The sequence below is a fragment of the Homalodisca vitripennis genome, chromosome 1, assembly GCF_021130785.1.
Source record: "Homalodisca vitripennis isolate AUS2020 chromosome 1, UT_GWSS_2.1, whole genome shotgun sequence".
In the NCBI taxonomy this organism is placed as follows: domain Eukaryota; kingdom Metazoa; phylum Arthropoda; class Insecta; order Hemiptera; family Cicadellidae; genus Homalodisca; species Homalodisca vitripennis.
The window spans coordinates 242,599,758-242,617,517 of NC_060207.1; the positions used below are offsets into that span (position 1 = coordinate 242,599,758).

Consider the following 17,760-nt stretch of genomic DNA (forward strand, 5'->3'; position numbering starts at 1 on the left):
ATACATGCGCAATAAGTGATTTTGCAATTGAGGGAATATTCGTGGTTTATTGTAATCTACCAAATTTCATAGTCATAATGTAATCGACTGATTGTTATCAAAGTGTATCACTTGGAGAATTGGAAAAATTTCTTTTCTGTACGTTTCACGGCACGATCTCCTGGAAACGATCTGACCTGTAGACTTGAAATTTTACAAGGAGCTTAATCTATATTTTCTCAATACTGAATAAGATGATATAGTATATCACTATAATAGATTTGTCTGTGCGTTATTAAATATTTTTACTTTAGTCTTATAGTTTTTCATGATATAAATGATAAAATAGAAGAAAGGACACAGAACAAGGAACACATATGGACAATTCACGCAAAAAATGAAAAAAAAAAAATAGTGCGATATTCAATTTTAAAACGTTATGAAAATATTTAATTTCAGCGCACTTTTGTGGTTTAGAATGTTCTCTATTTTACCGGAATGTCTATTATTTAATTATTGCATAAAACTTCATTTCTACGTTGACAAGAATGAGGTCTATGTTAGTGAATGTTCAAAAATTGAATTTGGCTGGAAATTATTGATTACTTAGTGAGCTGAAATTTTATGTGTGTGATATATATGTCTATCAGACCTCAAGACTTCTCGAAAATTAAATCAGCCATAGGCTTAACATTTTCATACGTCCACAGCGAAGACTGTTACGCGACAAGTGGTGTGGCGTTCACGTTGTACAATATATTCACTTGTAGCACTATGACTAGCTACAAACACTTGCTTCTCGTGTTGTCGACTGATAAAAGCAGTGAGGCTCTGAATTAATGTAAATAGCAGGTTGTGACTTGCGTGAAGGTTTCAATTTGCTAGCTGTACTTCGGAACGTAATAGGTATAATCCACTATGTTTCGCTTCCCATACCTTTTTTCAGAAACCTTCCAATCCTCTCTTGGCTTTATATGTCCCTTCTATAGTGGAATGAATAACACATTTTTTGTAAGACAAACAAGATTAAAATATTCAGACAATACTAAAGTATAAAATCTTAATGAATATTTGAATATATATCATAATATAATATCATATATCCTGCCGGACTATCTGTTCTGCCCTCACTGATTCTTGGACCGATTGTTCATTATTCATCGTTTCTTCTTAGTTATGATCTTTTTTTATAACTCTGTACATGCAAAAAAGGTTTTTAAATGTAAGTGTTTTAGTTTCACTTGACATTGACTAAACATTTTAAATTACCATGTAAAACCTTAAAAACTCCAGATCTCTAAAAAGATTAATTTTGTAGGGATTTTTGGGTCTTTGTATTTCTGACCTCTTTCAGACCACCCCTAGTCCTTTAGAGGGCTCAGTAATTTCCCTTAATACAATATTCGTTTTGAATACATTTATTTTAGAGAAATGGCTAGTTACCTATGTCATAGATAACATTTTACAGTAATATATAAAACTCAAGTAATTGTACTTTTTCATAAGCCATAAATCATGAGTATACAAATTATAACTGTATCACCTTTGCTGTTGATCTGTACTGTGTGGTGTTGAGTGTTCTTACAGTGAGAGCCTTAGCTTTCTTCAGTCAATATTATATGAATTACAGATTCCTTACTATATCTACAGAATACAGTTAAATTGTACATTGTATGTTATTGACTCCCTCATTAGCAAGACGCTTAGTCACGGGTTTTGTACGTTGGATTAGTGTCTCAGGTACAACTAACTGACTTTTTTTCGTCTTATCAAATCCACCAATTACTGTATTATCCAAACTTATTTCTATGTTTTGAGATTTTAGAATAAAAATCATTTTGATGAAATGCGAAAAAGGTAAGGTATTTCTTATAAGGATAGCACAAGACTTTATATGAGTTAAGTATAATTTTAAATTCCATTATAATCTATGTTGAAACGACATAAAAGGTGTGGTATATATGGAATAAAACATATATGTTGACATACATATATCATAAAGGCCAACATAAACATAAATAAACCCTTAACACAAACATATTAGCATATTTTTCGAATATTTTGTAACATTATTGCTAGCCTCATACATCAAATGTAGTGAACGACAAAAGAAACAATTAACTTAACCGCACTAATTACTTAATCCTGTCATTCAGTCCATTTAATCTTTGATGTATGTCTTATTTTCCAAGATCCATTACAATTTGAACACACGGAATATGAGGTTCTGGATTGTATTCAAAATTGAGATGAAATGGAAAATTAGAATGATGATTGATCTAAATTATTATTTTGAACACACATATACGCTAAAGCTTGTGCGAAGAGTATAATTGTAATGAAATATATTTTTTGAACTTCAAATCGGATTTTTAGATAGAGTAGTTTTTACGATGCTTATAGCACATTAACGTTAATTTTAGTTCATTTTATATCTTAATACTTTATTCGTCCCTTTTTATATATATATATCTGAGATTAAATAAACGAGAGAGAGAGAGAGAAAGATAAAAAGGTCTACGATAAAGAAACACAAAGACAGCGTATGATATTGTCAGTGATATCTCCCACGCGAGAAGGGCTGCGATCGGTGTCACGGCTGTCAATGTCGATGTATCTGAGCAAGATAGATCGTGTGTCTTTCTTCCTTCTTTGGCACATCCAACTAACATCAATTTCTGCTCTGATGTGAGACAAAACTTTCTAAATACTGTATCCATTTGGAATTATAGTTAATTTATATATTTGACATTTAAAGGTCTTATTGGTCTTTTATATGAGTGCATATTAAATCAATTTTTTTATGAAGCATTAATCATTTTTTGTACAAAATAAATTTCAGCCAACAGTTAAAATTAATCAATTTTATTTTTGAGAATAAATTAAAAAAATATATTGTATACTGGTTACTAAGCGCTCGAAAATCACTAGACCGATTAGAATAATTCTTATTTTAATATAATTTGTAATGTAAGTCTGCAAAATGTTCATGTTAGGACAAAGAAGCAAATGTTTCTTGGATTAATTTAGAGTTCGGAAGAAATATACGATAATACTTAGATTTAATAATTTAAATTTAACTGACAGCAAACGTTGTTTACCGTTTTAACTGGAGTTAAACAAAGAGTTCATCAAAACCAAAAAACCATCATGATATTTTACTGTTTAATTACAGAAAATATTAAATTAGTATACGTTATCTCATAAATAGTATAATGCAGGTTATTATATACAGTTAATATCTATTCTTTACTCCAGATTGCACTAGTGATTAATTACATAATTCATAGGAAGGTACTAGAATCAGGTTGGCTTCCTTGGCATAGGGATATGGCATTTTTACAGTGTTTTATGGAAATAAAGAGTAATGCAGACTATTGTAACTTGACCAGGCATTCCTGCCTAAACGTAAGTCAGAAAAACGAAGAATTCAAACTGAAAACATGTTATTAATGATTATTTTAGAATGTTGCATGAACTTAGTATGGTTTTCCGTATGTAACATAAGTACATGCTGTTTGACCACAGTGGGTTTCTCGTTTCTACATATGAAGTTTATTTTTTCATCGGAGGAAAGTAACTGAACTGTGACCCTGGAAAAAACTTAGATTAAGCTTTTTGACCAAATTAGACTCTTCATGCTTACGTATGAACACATATATACTCTGAGCCTCATAACCATTCAGTTACATAATATGTACATGATGTATGCCTATAAGGTTGAAAGAACCACGTAGGCGTCCATCATATTACATCATAATTGCTTTTACTATGTAGGCTCTAGTAAATTTTTATAAATATGTGCTGACCGCGTGTATCAATTAATGCTGCATTCGTATAAAAATAACCAAAAACATAATAATAGTTTCGGAAACAACTGAAAATGACATGTAATAACTGCTTTAAACCTGGATTAAGATTTTTCATAAATAAATTTAATTTTACATAAGCATAATATGATATACATCCAATGGAGAATGGTGTACAAAGATCTAGGCCAAATAATTTGGAGTTTGCATAACTCTACATGTACATTATTTTAAAAGAACAATATTTGTTGTGAAGAAACAATTACTTACTTCTTAAAAATATCTCTAAAAAACTGGAGTGTTCATGTGCTAAGTTAAACTTTCACACCTTTCAAGCCAAGACAAGAATATAAAAACACCCATTACAGGACCAACATTGTAAATGTTCCAAAGTTTGAATCATCGTAATTATTTAAAGATTGAACTTTTTGAGGTCGACGTTGAGGCATTGTACTCTATTAATAAAGACCTTGAATTTGATATATTACTCGAGATATGCTCTTATTTAAGATTTCCTTCTTTCTACTTGCGGGCCATTTCCCTGACATTAAAAAAATGGTAGTTACCTAAAAAGATAGATGTATAGGTGCAGGAAGAATGTAACAAGTTTTATTCCTTCACCTGTAATCGTTCAGGAATTATCAAGTCAGTGCGGGAATGTTTTTACACCCTGTATGTGTGCACAAGCACACAACTGCACCCCAAAGGAAAAATCTTAGAAGCTCATTAATGGAAGACAGTTTAGCCGGTAAAGTATTACAGAAGTTGGAAGAAGGGGAGGGGGGAATGTGTGAGCACGCAAACAAGATTCCTATCTTGACAACCCTGATATAGACCTGCAGTGGTACACTCTTTTGTAACATGGTAATTACCACTACGTTGTGGAGACTGGACAGCGAATTTCATTTACATACTTATAGGCCAGATAAAAACTGGTCCGTAAAAATAATTCATGAAACCTAAATTTCTAAGTTTATATTGGTACTATACATGTAAATGGTTATGTTTGGTTGACCTAATATTAGTATTTTGAATAATATGTATGTACCTACACAACATATAGATATTGTAATAATTATCATTCTGAGGATAAGCTAAAAATCATAATTGTATGTATTTTTATCTAGCATAGTTCCTGCCGACTGTTTCAAAGGATGACTTCTGTGTGAAATTCGGACCATCTTATGTTTTAGGACATTTTTTATGGTAGATGAGTATTTATATAATTGTTGAAATCTAAAAATTGTGATGAGAATTGCTATACCTTACACATTTACTCAATATAAATGTAAAACAAACTGAAAATAATAAAGAATGTATAAACAGAACAGAGATTACATTTGGCAGGCTTAATCAATTAATATTACACAACCGTAGAGGTCAAGATGGGATTTTTCGCTAATTCAAAGACTAGTGAGGTGTAACCAGAAAGGATTTTCAAAATATGACCAAGCATATAAGGTAATGTAACAATATCCATGTAAAATATCAGTACGGTCGGTTCAGTACTTTAGGCTTGTAAACAAACAAAGGCACTTTCACATTTATAATATTATTAGGATATCGGTATACAATTTATTTGTTTATTTTTATTTTCATTTAAAGATTCACTGGACTTACAAAAAAATAATAAAAGAATACCCAGACTATTCCAGCTGTTAAAAAACATTTAGCGATTCATTTTAATCTATAGGATGTACAACAAGATTTATGCATTCGTTACCAGGAAGGTTAGACTATTAGGAGCCATGTTTTAAACCATCTAATAATTAATACTTAGGAGCCAAATAGCAATATTTATAACAAAACAACAAAACTTACCAGTACAACCTTCATTTTCTGATATAAGGGTACTAGATTCTGTATATATAACGAAAAGACATCCTTAAAGTATACAAGCATAACAAGCTTATTTTCACTCTACTCCAAAAACTGGCGTTGCCAGAAGTTACGATATCAGTGTTACTATAACAATGTTGTCTATATGCAAAGCAGTGTGCTGTAGAAGTGCTGGTTATAACACACATGGTACACTGAGCTCTTCATTTTCACATTCTTTCTATGTTCTCATGTCGTGCAGCTCCAACACTCCACTCATGTATACCACATATTGTTCTACGAGTAATGTGCGTCTGAATATGTTGATGTTATTTTGTATGAAGTAGAAAATAATAACTATCAACTTAATTGCGGTAATCATCTTTACCAACTACTATTATAATTGTTATTTTAAGGTCATCCTGTGCTATATACTTCATATAGATATTATAAATAAAATAATAAGATTTAAATAAATAAAAAATTAATTAAATTGTTAACTTTTTACATTGTACATTGGACTCTGCGGAAATGTTGTATAACGTAGCAGAACCAGTGATGAATCAATTTTGTGTAAATGAGTAAATAAAAAGATCATGAAGTTGAGTAACTATTCAAAGCAACAAATTACTCTACTGTTATTGATTTAAAAAAAAAAAATAGTAAATTAACAATTGTGTCCTATGCGATTGATGAAGTCTTACCATTGGGTCCATGAACCTGTAGGAAAGGAGTAAAATTGGAGTAATTTTAATTAGCGCTGTTTTCTTCGTATTATGTGCTGGACTACAGAGAAAATTATAACTCTTTGCCTATAACCAAATATATATGCACTTTTGGTACGATATTGCATTATTTATTTATTAAAGAACCAGTGCGTTAATTAGGGTGCTCTCTCATAAATCCTAACTATTTGTTAGATAGAACTAATTGAAATACTCAAAAATTTAATTGAATTACATATAGTAGTAAAATTTAAAAATATATATTATTGTAAAACTGATTATATATAAAATAAGATTTTCAATAATAAGAGTTTACAGAAACAGGAAGAAAGAGACGTTGATGAGACGAGTTAACAAAGGAAAAAACAGACACATATATTAATCTTGCTCAGATACGAGATTGACAACCATGGCTCGATTCACTGCCTCAATTTTTGGGATAGATACTGTTAGACTTTTATTATTAGATTTTAGATTTACTGTGTTATACCATATTTTTCTGTCTAATCCATTGTTAACGGACTACTAGCGGAAATCATACAATTGGTTTATTTTTTTCTTTCTCATGCGTTTATGTACATTTAGCTGTCATTTAATTAAAACAAAAGGTTTTTTCGTATCCTTTCTATTTCTTTTTGTAATACTTCCATGTAAGAAATATATAAACATGGAATCTTGTTATAAGCTTACTTTTAGATGACTGAATCTGAAAATATTTTTTAAGAACTATCCAAGTTCTGCTCAACAATTGTAAACTATGAACTCTCCTCCGCGGAGACTCTCCCCGAACCACCATTCGTAGTATTAATGGGTGACCATCGTAGTATTAATATGATACGCTTACCGAGGGTTAATATAATCCATAGTGTTTGCTTTTATAGGGTTCAAACTAATTAGGCCAATAATAGCCAAGAATTTGCTCTGTTGGTGGAAAATTTTATGTTTAAAACATCGTAAAGCTGAAGAAAAACTTGTTCAGAAAATAATTATTAGAACTAGATGGTGTTTGCAAATCTGGGGTTAATTAACTTGGCCAACTCTTTTTAAACTGTGTGTACAAATACGATTTACCTTACGTATTTTTCACGTGCTTTAAGAATATAAGTACGTTGCATGGGATGTTAGTACCATCAGTTACGTGGTGTATACGTGCTGTATTGTAAATTAAACTATTTTTATTGCAAGTGTGTAAAATTCACCGTATTAAGAAATCTTTGTAATTTGTTAATTTTGATACGATATTGACATCCTAAAGTATATATAATTAATAAATATGCATTCTATTAAAAGTATTCACAGAAATTCTGAGTTAAAAGTATAATATTTATGGGGAGGTTTCTCGGCATTACAGTAAATATACATTTGCAGTAGTATTATTGAATTGGTACTTTTTCTCTGAAAACACGTAACTGGAATAAGCTTAACAAAAGGTTTTACCTTACTTTATACCAAATATAAGAATTAAATATTTAGTACCTTCTAGTGCACGGATTATGAATTTAATTTTAGTTACTATTCAAAGTTATAACGTTGTACAACTTTAACATCTAAATTAAATTATGAACCGTATTTACTATATTTACAGGATTATGTACACGTTATTAAATCGATTGTATTATATAGCTTAAAATATTAAACAAATTTCAATAGACTTTTGTTTTTAAGGGAAAAATAAGTAATGAACACATTACAGGCTTTTAATTTCCCGGAATGGACTCCAATCAGTCAATGTAAAACGTCAAGAGGCTTTTACAGACATAGACAATGGCCATAGCTGAAGTACTTTGTTAGATCCACCTCATTTATTCAAACACTGATGGAAGTAGTTTATTCAAAGCCATTGTTGATGCAAATTAGTTATGAAAAAAGTTAAGTGTAATTAAAAGAAAAAAACAACACTTGTGCTACACATCAAAGTTACAATTGACAACAAAGCATACTTCCTATCTAAACCAATCGTGGGTAAAGTATTTTTAAATTGACAAGTGCTTTGTTTAGATACAATCTTTATATAAAATATCCTATTTATTAAAATGTATTGTTAGACTCTTTCTTGATAGAACAAAACATAGTTTCTTTGATACGCAGATTTTCCTTTTTTTTATTTTGAACGTTCAATGTATTTCATTATTCCAAAAATTCATAGTGTTGGTCAAATAATATTAATTTACAATTTAGTTTTAATGTATTTTAAGTAAAAAATATATAAAACGACTCTAACTGCAAATTTAAATTTATATCACGTATAAATTATGTATATATATATAACATGGTCTTCCGATCATATGTTAGTTTGCTTATTTAAACCCATATGTGACAGATACGGCCAAATACAAAATAATTGAATCGGAAAAAGTGAGCGCTCTGTGGTGTAATGGTAGCACATTCACCCGGCAAGTGAGAGATCCGGGTTCGACTCCCGGCGGAGCAAGTACTTTTTGCGATTCAATGTTTATTGAAATTAAATAAGGCTATTGCCATTATACAATTTAATGTAAATAAAAGTCGTTTGACAGGTATTTGGTCTTCCGATCATATGTTAGTTTGCTTATTTAAACCCATATGTGACAGATACGGCCAAATACAAAATAATTGAATCGGAAAAAGTGAGCGCTCTGTGGTGTAATGGTAGCACATTCACCCGGCAAGTGAGAGATCCGGGTTCGACTCCCGGCGGAGCAAGTACTTTTTGCGATTCAATGTTTATTGAAATTAAATAAGGCTATTGCCATTATACAATTTAATGTAAATAAAAGTCGTTTTTTGACAGGTATTTGGTCTTCCGATCATATGTTAGTTTGCTTATTTAAACCCATATGTGACAGATACGGCCAAATACAAAATAATTGAATCGGAAAAAGTGAGCGCTCTGTGGTGTAATGGTAGCACATTCACCCGGCAAGTGAGAGATCCGGGTTCGACTCCCGGCGGAGCAAGTACTTTTTGCGATTCAATGTTTATTGAAATTAAATAAGGCTATTGCCATTATACAATTTAATGTAAATAAAAAGTCGTTTGACAGGTATTTGGTCTTCCGATCATATGTTAGTTTGCTTATTTAAACCCATATGTGACAGATACGGCCAAATACAAAATAATTGAATCGGAAAAAGTGAGCGCTCTGTGGTGTAATGGTAGCACATTCACCCGGCAAGTGAGAGATCCGGGTTCGACTCCCGGCGGAGCAAGTACTTTTTGCGATTCAATGTTTATTGAAATTAAATAAGGCTATTGCCATTATACAATTTAATGTAAATAAAAGTCGTTTGACAGGTATTTGGTCTTCCGATCATATGTTAGTTTGCTTATTTAAACCCATATGTGACAGATACGGCCAAATACAAAATAATTGAATCGGAAAAAGTGAGCGCTCTGTGGTGTAATGGTAGCACATTCACCCGGCAAGTGAGAGATCCGGGTTCGACTCCCGGCGGAGCAAGTACTTTTTGCGATTCAATGTTTATTGAAATTAAATAAGGCTATTGCCATTATACAATTTAATGTAAATAAAAGTCGTTTGACAGGTATTTGGTCTTCCGATCATATGTTAGTTTGCTTATTTAAACCCATATGTGACAGATACGGCCAAATACAAAATAATTGAATCGGAAAAAGTGAGCGCTCTGTGGTGTAATGGTAGCACATTCACCCGGCAAGTGAGAGATCCGGGTTCGACTCCCGGCGGAGCAAGTACTTTTTGCGATTCAATGTTTATTGAAATTAAATAAGGCTATTGCCATTATACAATTTAATGTAAATAAAAGTCGTTTGACAGGTATTTGGTCTTCCGATCATATGTTAGTTTGCTTATTTAAACCCATATGTGACAGATACGGCCAAATACAAAATAATTGAATCGGAAAAAGTGAGCGCTCTGTGGTGTAATGGTAGCACATTCACCCGGCAAGTGAGAGATCCGGGTTCGACTCCCGGCGGAGCAAGTACTTTTTGCGATTCAATGTTTATTGAAATTAAATAAGGCTATTGCCATTATACAATTTAATGTAAATAAAAGTCGTTTGACAGGTATTTGGTCTTCCGATCATATGTTAGTTTGCTTATTTAAACCCATATGTGACAGATACGGCCAAATACAAAATAATTGAATCGGAAAAAGTGAGCGCTCTGTGGTGTAATGGTAGCACATTCACCCCGGCAAGTGAGAGATCCGGGTTCGACTCCCGGCGGAGCAAGTACTTTTTGCGATTCAATGTTTATTGAAATTAAATAAGGCTATTGCCATTATACAATTTAATGTAAATAAAAGTCGTTTGACAGGTATTTGGTCTTCCGATCATATGTTAGTTTGCTTATTTAAACCCATATGTGACAGATACGGCCAAATACAAAATAATTGAATCGGAAAAAGTGAGCGCTCTGTGGTGTAATGGTAGCACATTCACCCGGCAAGTGAGAGATCCGGGTTCGACTCCCGGCGGAGCAAGTACTTTTTGCGATTCAATGTTTATTGAAATTAAATAAGGCTATTGCCATTATACAATTTAATGTAAATAAAAGTCGTTTGACAGGTATTTGGTCTTCCGATCATATGTTAGTTTGCTTATTTAAACCCATATGTGACAGATACGGCCAAATACAAAATAATTGAATCGGAAAAAGTGAGCGCTCTGTGGTGTAATGGTAGCACATTCACCCGGCAAGTGAGAGATCCGGGTTCGACTCCCGGCGGAGCAAGTACTTTTTGCGATTCAATGTTTATTGAAATTAAATAAGGCTATTGCCATTATACAATTTAATGTAAATAAAAGTCGTTTGACAGGTATTTGGTCTTCCGATCATATGTTAGTTTGCTTATTTAAACCCATATGTGACAGATACGGCCAAATACAAAATAATTGAATCGGAAAAAGTGAGCGCTCTGTGGTGTAATGGTAGCACATTCACCCGGCAAGTGAGAGATCCGGGTTCGACTCCCGGCGGAGCAAGTACTTTTTGCGATTCAATGTTTATTGAAATTAAATAAGGCTATTGCCATTATACAATTTAATGTAAATAAAAGTCGTTTGACAGGTATTTGGTCTTCCGATCATATGTTAGTTTGCTTATTTAAACCCATATGTGACAGATACGGCCAAATACAAAATAATTGAATCGGAAAAAGTGAGCGCTCTGTGGTGTAATGGTAGCACATTCACCCGGCAAGTGAGAGATCCGGGTTCGACTCCCGGCGGAGCAAGTACTTTTTGCGATTCAATGTTTATTGAAATTAAATAAGGCTATTGCCATTATACAATTTAATGTATATATATATATATATATATATATATATATATATATTACCATACTATTCCAAAAGGGTTGTGTTGGTACTATCAAGAATGTTTTTGTATAAAGCTGTACTTTTATGTGTAAGTAAATCGTAAGATAAATTAGAGCATAAGAAGAAAGTTTTTATATTATTCAAAATATGTCAATAGATAAAGGTTCCCTACGAAATACTTAGGTCTGTTTCCTGAATATGTTATAATTTAGAATTTAGTTTTGTTATCTTTTTAATGATGTCTTAGGACATGTAAAAACGTTTTGCTATGGCTTGGACATATAATTAAAACAGAAAAAAGCCAAAATTTATATTTTTATTTAAATTATAAATATTTTAGTATGGTATTATGTGATAATTTAGTTGTAAAAAGTAAATTTTATTTGATGAACTATGAAACACATTTTTTTAATTGTAATTAATTTGAACCATTTTTAAAACTGTTATTGTCCGTCACAAATAAAATGTTCCTTATTGCAAATTCTCACGTAATTAATATGAAAATAAGAATGCATGATGTATTAGAACGCCTGAAGGAACAGAAATCAAACGTCTGTTGACTGAGCCAGGCTCCTACATAGTCAATGAGTCATGCTCCTGCGGGATAACTATGTAACCAATCTCATGGAAGGGGTATATTTACATTTATATTGCTTTCACTCACTAACACATTACATTTGATAGTTTATTCACCAAAACCACACTATTTTGTACAAAATCATCGCATATTGTGGTGTATCCAAATGTCAATATAAAATATTTGTCCTATTCTCAACAATTTTTATTTATAGATTTTAATGAAATATAAAACATAAAAGAATGTCAAATTTTGGTTGAAAACTTAGGTTCAAATATCGTACAGATAAAGACATTTCGCTCAAGCTTTTAACCTCCCTTGATTACAAGTGAGTGACGAATAAGTAATTATTAAATTACTGCAGTTCATAATGAAAATAATATTTAAAAAATAAACAAGTTGTTAATTAAAGAATATTTATAATGAATATTAATTGTACTGAGTTATTTAAAAGTTGATAGGATGTCTCCTATTTCCGAGGACAGAAAGGATAAGGTTGTTGACTGAAAAAAGGAAGACACGCTAGCGTGAGAAAAGTTTGATGAAGCCAGACAAAAGTGGAAATTTCCAGGGAATGGATCAAGATGCATGGATCATAGTAGTTTTGGAGTTGGGGGTATCATCCCTCCCACATTCATGTTAGCTTCTGTGCTAATTTACTAAATCTATTTAGACATCTTAAATAATCAAGTTACAATACGGCTGACATTGAATGTGTCTGATCATTCTCACGATCTCATAGTTAAAATTAAAAATATATCTACGTAATTAATAGTATTATGATACTTTAAAACCCATATAAAAACTTTTATGTTGACTTGACGTTCGTCTCTGGACTAGTAGTCATGTTTCTGTTTCATTCAAAGTAAGGTTTTTGAAAATATAGTACAATCAGGCAATAAAAACTCAAAATATGGTGATAAATAATAAATTATTAATTTCTCTTATTTTGCTCTGTATTAGTACTTATCAGGCTGCAGAAAGTAATTTAAAATTTTCTAATTAAGGAAGAGAATTTTTGAAAACAAGCGTTGAAATTAATTAAAATATAAAACAATCCAAGTAATGAGTTATTTTCAGTCGTTTTATATTTAATAACCAGCACGTAATATTTATAACGTAATAATTATTTGATTAAAATACAAATTTGCGAGAGACCACTGTAAGCCATCACATTAATTCTAGCTTAGAAGAACAAAAACCAGGAAATGGCGGAGATTGGCTGTTCTCTAATGTCCCTTTCTTGATAGTTATTGATTACCTGTTAAGGCAGTTTCGCGGTCATAGACTTACATGGAATTTAATAAAATATTCGTAAATTCAGTAATGGTGATTCTTATACAATTTATTGTTATAGTAAAAAACTAAATTTAAACCATATTACCTGTTTTATTTTCGTAGCTATATTCTTCAAAATAAAAATTCTCAAAAAAGTTATTAATTATTATATTAAAAGATTTTATCTTTTTCAGCGATGGACCAATTACAATAATTACAGGTGTGGTGTTGTGAAAATGCACTAATAACTTAAATGTTTACAGCCTTAAATTAGTATACTTATAATAATTTAAATTTTTATACATATTTCTTATTTTTTAAGGAGAGGCCGATCCCTTTTTTAAGCTTTATTCTGTCCGCCCTCATGGGCCACTGGCCTGTGCGAGGATCTTATCAAACAGAATAAGGGGGTGAGTCGATACAGTACAAGGTCAATGGTACTGATAAAAAGTGCAATGGTTACTGACAGGATTTTAACCTGCGTTATCTCTAACTCAGACTCAAAGTCTAACGACTTAGACCGCTCGGTCATCGGCACTCCCACATTTAGTTACGGTTTGGTACATTTTCTGATTGAGATAAAGCTAATATGCTTACCCTAGCAAGACATCTTTAGAGCAACAATTTTCATATAGTAATATACACTTTGTAAAATACAATTAGTTCCTTAGATCACACAAAAACGAACTTAAATATTGCCTCAGAAATTCATTTTCAACTGTTACAAGTGAACTAAGAATTCCAGCATTGCGTGTTCTTAGAAAGTGAGGTCTGACTTATGCGACCACATGGAGAGTACATCCTCAGTATGACACCCACAATTTATTGTAACAGTAACATTTTGAAAGGACAACAGGCTTTCGGACATTTTCCATCGTTACAGGTTATAAAAAGTATAACAGGACGATTCGAGGATAGGAATCTAACCTCCTCGTCATATGGGGGAGGTTTTAATACATACAAAAATGACCAGCAGATAGATAAAAGAAGGGAAAGAAAAGGGTGCAAAAATACATAAACGTTCAAAAGTTGTGATATACCGTTTATAACCTATAACGATGGTAAATTATAAATATCCTACTATTCTTTCTAACCTCCCATCGTCACTAACAAAATAAGTAACATTTTCATCGTCTTGGGCATAAAATTGAAATACTTAAACTATAGTTTTACATTTGGAGATGTTAATTCTAAGTATACTACTCACACTATCAATTACTGTTCTGGAAAATATGTCTTGCGCAATATTCCAAGAGTTTAAAAATTAATAATCATCCACATGTAGTGTTATAGTGCTTTACTTCAAAATGTTATAACGCAAATGTTCTATTGTGATCTTTTCTTTGCAGTTTGATGTGAAATATTTGACCTATTGTAACGTCAATTTTCACAAACGTAACTTAACTGACCCAGAAAGTCTCAGTCGTGAAATGGGGTAAAGTATTCCAGGGGTCGGGAGAAAGTAGTTAGAATCGGGAAACCCAAGGCTCAGATTGAGAGCAGAGTCAACCTAAGTGGACTCAAGACGAACGCTCGGTATCATCACAGCCCAGGCTCCAATTAGGGTATGAGGAGGAGTGAGGACAATAGTAACTTGGAAATAAAAGCGTTGGGAAAGGGTATAACAAAGGAACTAAGGTTCCGCTCGGATGTCTCTAGCGGAGACAGAGAAAGAGGCGCTGGGATTACTCTAGCGCAGGGCGAATGGTTCCGCTTGGATTGCTCTAGCGGGCGAGGGGATAGAGGCGCTCGGATTTCTCTAGCGCAGGACGAAAGGTTCCGCTTGGATCGCTCTAGCGGGGAAAGACGAAGAGGCGCTGGGATTTCTCTAGCGCAGGGCGAAGGGTTCCGCTTGGATTGCTCTAGCGGGCGAGAGGATAGAGGCGCTCGGATTTCTCTAGCGCAGGACGCAAGGTTCCGCTTGGATCGCTTTAGCGGGGAAAGACGAAGAGGCGCTGGGATTTCTCTAGCGCAGGGCGAAGGGTTCAGCTTGGATTGCTCTAGCGGGCGAGAGGATAGAGGCGCTCGGATTTCTCTAGCGCAGGACGAAAGGTTCCGCTTGGATTGCTCTAGCGGTGAAAGACGAAGAGGCGCTGGGATTTCTCTAGCGCAGGGCGAAGGGTTCCGCTTTGAATTGCTCTAGCGGGCGAGAGGATAGAGGCGCTCGGATTTCTCTAGCGCAGGACGCAAGGTTCCGCTTGGATCGCTCTAGCGGGGAAAGACGAAGAGGCGCTGGGATTTCTCTAGCGCAGGGCGAAAGGTTCCGCTTGGATTGCTCTAGCGGGTGAGGGGATAGAGGCGCTCGGATTTCTCTAGCGCAGGACGAAAGGTTCCGCTTGGATCGCTCTAGCGGGGAAAGACGAAGAGGCGCTGGGATTTTTCTAGCGCAGGGCGAAAGGTTCCGCTTGGATTGCTCTAGCGGGCGAGGGGATAAATCAAATCAAATCAAATCAAATCAAATTCTTTATTGTTCATTGACATGAGACATGCATGGAACATGGTCAGAGATTATAAAACCGATTAATACTAAACAGAAGAATACAACATCACACATTTACATAACAGTTAAAAACAGTTTAAAACATAAAATATTACAACTTAAACTACAAACTATCTTATCTATATCGTCCACTAGGCTGGAGCACCACTCGTTAATGGAGTAGAATGCTTGTCTTATTAGGTATTTTTTTAAGTTGTTTTTAAAAGACGTCTCAGTCTCGCACGCTGTGATACTAGAGGGCAAAGCATTAAAGATTTTAGGGCCCATATATGACATTGATTTTTTAAATGTGTTATGGTTTTGCGGAATGATTAGAGCATCTCTGTTTCTTGTAGAATACACGTGGTTAAATGATGGGAAGGATTGAAGGTTCTTAAATGTAACTGTGGCAACCGAATATATATAAAGTGATGGCAATGTCATTATGCTTTCCCTAGGTAAAACCTCCCGACAGCTCTCACGATGACCCAGACCACACATCAGTCGAACAGCCCTCTTCTGCAGTTTAAAAAACCCTACCGATCAACCCACCTGAAGCCGTCCCCCAGAAAATCAATCCATATGTTAAAATGGGCACAAAGTAACCAAAGTACACTAGCCTAACGGTATCTCTAGACAGAAAACTTGTTAGGTACCTTAAAGAGTAAATGCTGGCACCAAGTCTTTGACAGACATGACTGATGTGATTTGACCAACCAAATCTGGAATCAATGTGGAGTCCCAGGAAGCAGACCGTTGAAGAATGCTCGATAGGTATATTGTCAAGGAGAGTAACTAACGCACTCTCATTCTTGTGGGGTCTAAAGTGAACTATTGAGGGTTTTTCAGGATTGAGAAATAAATAGTTAGTAGAAAAACCAAGAACTAAGACTCTTGAGTGAAAAAGCCAGCTCGGTGGAAAGAGATTGAGCTGTGTCAGCTTGAATAAGTACACTGGTGTCGTCCGCATATTGCACCAAGTGGCCCCTCACAGATGATTTAAGGTCATTCACGTATATATTAAATAAAAGAGGGCCAAAAATTGAGCCTTGCGGCACACCAACCTAGACCGGTAAGAGAGCAGACCTACCCCTACCCCCTTTGTTGGTGATCTCAACAAACTGAGAGCGACCAGAAAGATAGGAACGAAACCACTCTAGAGGGATGCCTCTGACACCTTACCTTTCCATCTTGTCCAGGAGACGTTGATGGTTGACGGTGTCAAAGGCACGGGAAAGATCACAAAATATGCCCGCAGTATCACTGCCAGAGTCAACAGAAGAGAAGGCGGTATTAAGGAAATCATTTATCGCGTGAGTGGTTGATTTATCTTTAAGAAACCTGAATTGTGAAGGAGATAGTAAGGAATTTTCGTTAAGAAAATTAATCAGTCTATTGTGAATTAATCGTTCAAATATTTTGCTCTACGTGGGAAGTATTGAGATGGGGCGATATTGGTTAACTGAGGTTCTATCTCCCTTCTTAAAGACAGGAATGACCTTGGCGGATTTTAACGCAGAAGGAAAGAGTCCCTGGTCAATAGAATTATTAAACAGGACAGTTAAGGGATACGAGAGTGAATCTGCAACCCTCCTGACAATGGATGGAGACATATCAAATACATCAGAAGAGGAGCTGGCCTTGAGACCCTTAGTCACACTCAACACTTCACTGTACGAGGCAGGAGCAACAAAAATGCTCGATGAACTTGGAGAGCTGGGCAACCCCGAATCAGTTGATGTTATTTTGCTCTGAAGGTCCAACTGATTACAAGCGTTAACGAAATGAGAATTAAACCTTGCAGCTATCAAATT

At 34.0% G+C, this 17,760-nt stretch overlaps 1 protein-coding gene across 1 annotated transcript in view; it reads left to right on the top strand.

The window, feature by feature from the left end:
* LOC124355376 overlaps window positions 1–17,271 on the top strand; it is a 56,309-nt gene extending 39,038 nt beyond the window's left edge. Inside the window, exon 2 of the mRNA XM_046806499.1 lies at window positions 17,146–17,271. Coding sequence (XP_046662455.1) covers window positions 17,146–17,271 — 126 coding nt within the window. The remainder of the gene's footprint in view (window positions 1–17,145) is intronic.
* Window positions 17,272–17,760: the final 489 nt, after the last annotated feature.